This window comes from Nestor notabilis, unplaced genomic scaffold (assembly GCF_000696875.1).
Source record: "Nestor notabilis isolate BGI_N333 unplaced genomic scaffold, ASM69687v1 scaffold22884, whole genome shotgun sequence".
In the NCBI taxonomy this organism is placed as follows: Eukaryota; Metazoa; Chordata; class Aves; order Psittaciformes; family Psittacidae; genus Nestor; species Nestor notabilis.
The window spans coordinates 1-4,998 of NW_009926415.1; the positions used below are offsets into that span (position 1 = coordinate 1).

Sequence of the window (4,998 nt, forward strand, 5' to 3'; positions counted from 1 at the left end):
GGGATGCTGCTGACAGAGGCGGGAGGGATCAGGAGCCAAGCCTGGCTCAGCCCTTTCATGTCTCTGCTCCCAAAGCACAGCCCAGCACCCTCAGCACCCCATGGCCGTGCCCTGGGTCCCAGGTCACCCCCACTAAACACAGGGGAAAACCCCCCTGGCTGTTGAGGACGAGCTGCCAAGCTCTGCCCAGAGCCAGCAGCACAGGAGCCCGGTCTCACACGCTTCCCAATGTGTGGATCATCTCTGTGGCCCTTCTCTGGACCCCTCCAGCCTGGCTGTATCTGGTTTGTACAGCAGGGCCCAAACCCGACCCCGGGGTTGGGACACAGTGGGACAGTGACATCTTCTTCTCTCTGGGGATGCCCGTGGTGATGTTCCTCAGGCAGAGACGGACAAGCCCAGGCTCCCGTGGGATGCTGCTCCTCTCGCAGCCTTGCAGGAGCTCCTGGAGGTTCTGAGAGGTCGATGCTGAGTCTTTGTGCTCCTGAAGCAGCATTAGCCATAGCTGGACCCCCAGTAACTGCTCCTAAACCTCCGGGGAGAGCCTTGTCCCCTGCAAAGGGTGTTAGTTCCACCATCGCTTGTGGCCTCCTCAACCTCCTCTGTCCTCCAAAGCCAAAACCTGCTCTGTATCCATGAGGGCAAAAGAAACCTGGAGAGGGGCTTTGGACAAGGGATGGAGGGACAGGACACGGGGAATGGCTTGAACCTGCCAGAGGGGAGATTGAGATGAGCTCTGGGGCAGAAGCTCGTCCCTGTGAGGGTGCGGAGGCGCTGGCACAGGGTGCCCAGAGGAGCTGTGGCTGCCCCATCCCTGGCAGTGTTCAAGGCCAGGTTGGACACAGGGGCTTGGAGCAACCTGCTCTAGTGGAAGGTGTCCCTGCCCGGGGCAGGGGTTGGAGCTGGAGGAGCTTTAAGGTCCCTTCACCCCAACCCAGGCTGGTGCGCCGAGTCTGCACCTAAAGGCTGTTGCAGGGGCTCCCCGGCTCTCACCGTCCTTGAGACCAAACCAACCTGCTTTTTCCCCTGGGAACTCCTGTTTTCCAGCCCTCCTCATGCAGGACACTCTCCACTTCATCCCAGAGCTGTGCTGGAGCTGGCTGCAGCTCAGCTCCAGATAAATCCTTCACCAGGGAGGGTCGAACATAGAGCTGGAGTGTCCTAACGTGGTGTGTTGATGCCTTTCATGCCGGTTGTGCTGGCCTTACGTGGGCCTGGCTGTTCCGTAGGGTTTTCCTATGGAATTGCTGTCTCATTTCTCAGTCTGTGCATCCTTCCCTCTGCCTGCTCCCAGGAACCTTCCAGAGGCTGGGGTCTGGGACTCCATAGGGTCTCTCTTGCTTCAAGCCGTGGTACTGGGGCTCTGAAGACCTGCTTTAGGAAAAGGCCGTCTCCATGTCACAGACCTGAGGGGTTTGGGGAAATTCCCTCTAAAAACAAAGGAATTGTGGCAGAGAGAAAGGGACATGAGCGATGTTCTGCCCACAGCCTGCAGGGTTCTGGGGTGGGGGCACTCTGCTGCTGGGGGGTGGTGTTGGCTGAGGGATAACCCAGTTGTGGCCTTTTGGCGTGTTTGGTGGCAGATTTGAAGGGAATGTGGTGCTGGATGTGTTTGGGTGCTGGTGCCTTTCCAAACCCTGGTCACAACTCTCCCTGCTGGGTGAATCCCATGGAGAGGAAGGGCTGTCACTGCCGGGGGTGCTTCCAGCACCATGGAGGAGGGAAAGGAGCTGGGAATAGCCTTGGAAACGGGAGCCTGGAAGCAGCTTGTTGTTGTGTGTCACCCACCAGCGTGGACATGGCTGGGGGACACGGGCAGGTTCCTCACCCTCATGTTCTCTCCCCACAGTCCAGGATGATGAATGGGTCTGACCTCAGCAGCACGACGGGATCCAGTCCCAAATCCAAAGAGGACCAAGTGGTGAACGGCCACGATGAGAAGGAGAACAACCCCTTTGCAGAGTACATGTGGATGGAGAACGAAGAAGACTTCAACAGACAGGTAGGACCAGCAGGGTGGTGCCAGCTCCGTGTTCCTGCCACTGGGATGGAGTCGAGGGGCCAAAGGAGCCCTTGATGGGCTCCAGGGAACGTGTGTCTGCAGGAGAGGGTGCCTCCAGGGAAGAGTCATCCCGTTTGTATCATAGAATCAACCAGGTTGGAAAAGAGCTTTAGGATCATCCAACCAACCTTTACCCCAGCGCTGCCAGGGCCACCACTAACCCCTGGCACTGAGGGCTCCCCTGCATGTCTTTGGATCTGCCTGTAAGGACATGGGATGGATGAAGTTGGAATGAAACCCTCACCGTGCCTTTGGGCAGCTCTTCCTCGGAGGGACGGTGACGGCTCTGGCACCCTCAGCTGGGCTGGGCTGTGTCAGTCCAGGCCTTCCCTTGCTGTGTGCTCAGCTGGAGGGAGAGGAGCAGCCCGAGAACCGGTGCGTGGAGTGTGGGAGCGTTTGTGGCCTGGTTGTGTCAGCACTGAGCTCCAGCAGTGTGTGCCCCTTGATCCGGGTGGGAAACTGCATTCCAGGGAGACTGGAACGGGGCAATCCCAGCACAAGCATGGGCTGGGGCAGAGAGTAAATCGTAGAGCTGTGGAATCCCAGCCTGGTTTGGGGTGAAGGGAGCCTTCAAGCTCATCCAGCTCCAACCCCTCCCACGGGCAGGGACACCTTCCACTAGAGCAGGTTGCTCCAAGTCCTGTCCAAGTTAAAAGGTTGGCACATCCAGGGCAGGGAGGAGAAACTCACACTCCCTCCTCTCCTTCCCCGTGCTGAGGGAGATCACCCAGAAGCGGGGTCAGCTCAATCTCCCCTCTGGCAGGTGAAAGCCATTCCCTGTGTCCAAACCCCTTTCCAAGGTGTGGCTGATGGATCTCTCTGGGCAGGTGGAGGAGGAGCTGCAGGAGCAGGAGTTCCTCGACCGCTGCTTCCAGGAGATGCTGGAGGAAGAGGACCAGGACTGGTTCATCCCATCGCGGGACCTGCCCCAGGGCATGGGGCAGCTGCAGCAGCAGCTCAACGGGCTCTCGGTGTGTGATGGCCACAGTTCAGAGGACATCCTGGTAAGGGCCCTGGGGGACGTGCTGGGAGGTCAGTGATGAGCACAGGACCTGTCGGGGTGGTGGGCTCCTGCGGGGTTCCTGTGTGCTGGGGGGTGTCAGTGCAAGAGCTGGTGACAACAGTGAAGAGCTGGTGATAACAGTCCTCCAGTGCCTAAAGGGGCTCCAGGAGACCTGGAGAGGGGCTTTGGACAAGGGATGGAGGGACAGGACAAGGGGAATGGCTTGAACCTGCCACAGGGGAGACTGAGATGAGCTCTTGGGCAGAAGCTCTTCCCTGTGAGGGTGCTGAGGTGCTGGCACAGGGTGCCCAGAGAAGCTGTGGCTGCCCCATCCCTGGCAGTGCTCAAGGCCAGGTTGGACACAGGGACTTGGAGCAACCTGCTCTAGTGGAAGGTGTCCCTGCCCGGGGCAGGGGTTGGAGCTGGAGGAGCTTTAAGGTCCCTTCCCAAACGAGGCTGGATTCCATGATAACACCCTGGTCCCGGAGCAAGCCCAGCCCTGTGCCAAAGGGAGAGACAAACACCACATCCTGCCATGTTTTCCCCCAGAAACCCCACCCTGGGAGTAGATCTCTTGGAGCTGGCACTTGCTGAGCACCATCTCCATTGCTGTGAGGACACAAGGACCAGGTCACATCCCTGGCTCCATCCTCAGGAAGCAGATTGCCATGGAATGATGTTTGGTGTTGGGGTACCAGCATCTGAACCACTGACGGTCCCTCTCCCTCTTCTCTTCCAGAGCAAAAGCAACTTGAATCCAGATGCCAAGGAGTTTGTGCCCGGCGTGAAGTACTGAGCACCCCGGCAGGCTCTGGAAGGACTGTATCCCTGCTTTGGGAATGTGATGGGGATGGAGGGAGCGGAGCAGCCCCCAGCTGGACTCTGCACCATGCGGAGCTGCTGCCACGTGGTGAATCTTCTTCTGCGCTTCAAGTACCTTGTTTTCTCCCCTTATTTTCTTTTTTAACTCCTCCTTTGTATCATTTATCACCTTTTGGGGGCAGTTTTTTGCTTTCCAGGACTCGAGGCCTTTAGGTCTATCCTGGAGTCCAGCACTTCCCTCTGCTTCCCATTTCCATGCGTGCTCCAAACCCGCTAGTGGGAAAGTCGCATCTCCTTGTTTGAGTAGGATTTGTAGGGGTCCCCCTGTCCCTCCCCAGAGCGGCATTCCCTGCTCCTGTTACATGGGATTTCTTTGGCTGAAGGGAAGGTGAAGTGTGAGTGTGATCCCTGAGCTCATCCCAGCCGCTCTCCGAACACTAACTCAGGCACTTCTCTGCTTCCTGGCTTGTGGGAGCTCTTAGGGGAGACCAGACCCACCACTCCATCCATCCATCCCAAGGGAAGGGCAGCTCCTAGAAAACACTGCTTCTCCGTACAGATTCCAACCCCGCAAATCTGGAGCTTATCCAGCAGGATGAGCTGCAGCTCTGGAGCATTTGTACCTTGCAAGTAAATCCCGGGAAGACCAGAAGGGAGCAGGAGGGAGTTGGTGTGGAGCTGCCTCCCTGGGAGAGGAGAGGGGTCCTCTGGAAGCTGAGTCTTACTAGAATGGTTTGGGTTGGAAGGGCCCTTAAAGCTCCTCCAGCTCCTCATCTGGGGCAGGACCTGGCTGGGCTTCAGCTCCTCAACCCACCACCCTTGTGCTCCTGCTGCTTTAAACCGTGGGCTCCTTTGGGAACCCGTGGTCAGGAGCCTGGATCCAGACATCTCCAGAGCTCCTGGGTGAGGCGTGTTGCTGAGTTCTGGCTCTAGTGACCCAGGAGGAGCTTCTGCTCTGCCGGGCAGGTCTCACCTCCCAGCTGATGCCAGCATTCCCTGGACTGCACGGAGCGGGGTGAGGGATCCCTGCGGGGTTTGAGGTGGAAGCTGAAGGCCACGCAGCAGCCCACGGCCTGGGTCAGCTCCATTAGCTCCTGGCGGGAGGGCCGGG

At 58.5% G+C, this 4,998-nt stretch overlaps 1 protein-coding gene across 1 annotated transcript; it reads left to right on the plus strand.

The window, feature by feature from the left end:
• The first annotated feature begins 1,855 nt into the window (after positions 1-1,855).
• PAIP2B (poly(A) binding protein interacting protein 2B) lies at positions 1,856-3,861 on the plus strand. Its single transcript, XM_010013529.1, has 3 exons — positions 1,856-2,002; positions 2,890-3,066; positions 3,805-3,861. Exons 1-3 carry the CDS (start codon positions 1,856-1,858, stop codon positions 3,859-3,861), a joined length of 381 nt encoding a protein of 126 aa, XP_010011831.1.
• Positions 3,862-4,998: the final 1,137 nt, after the last annotated feature.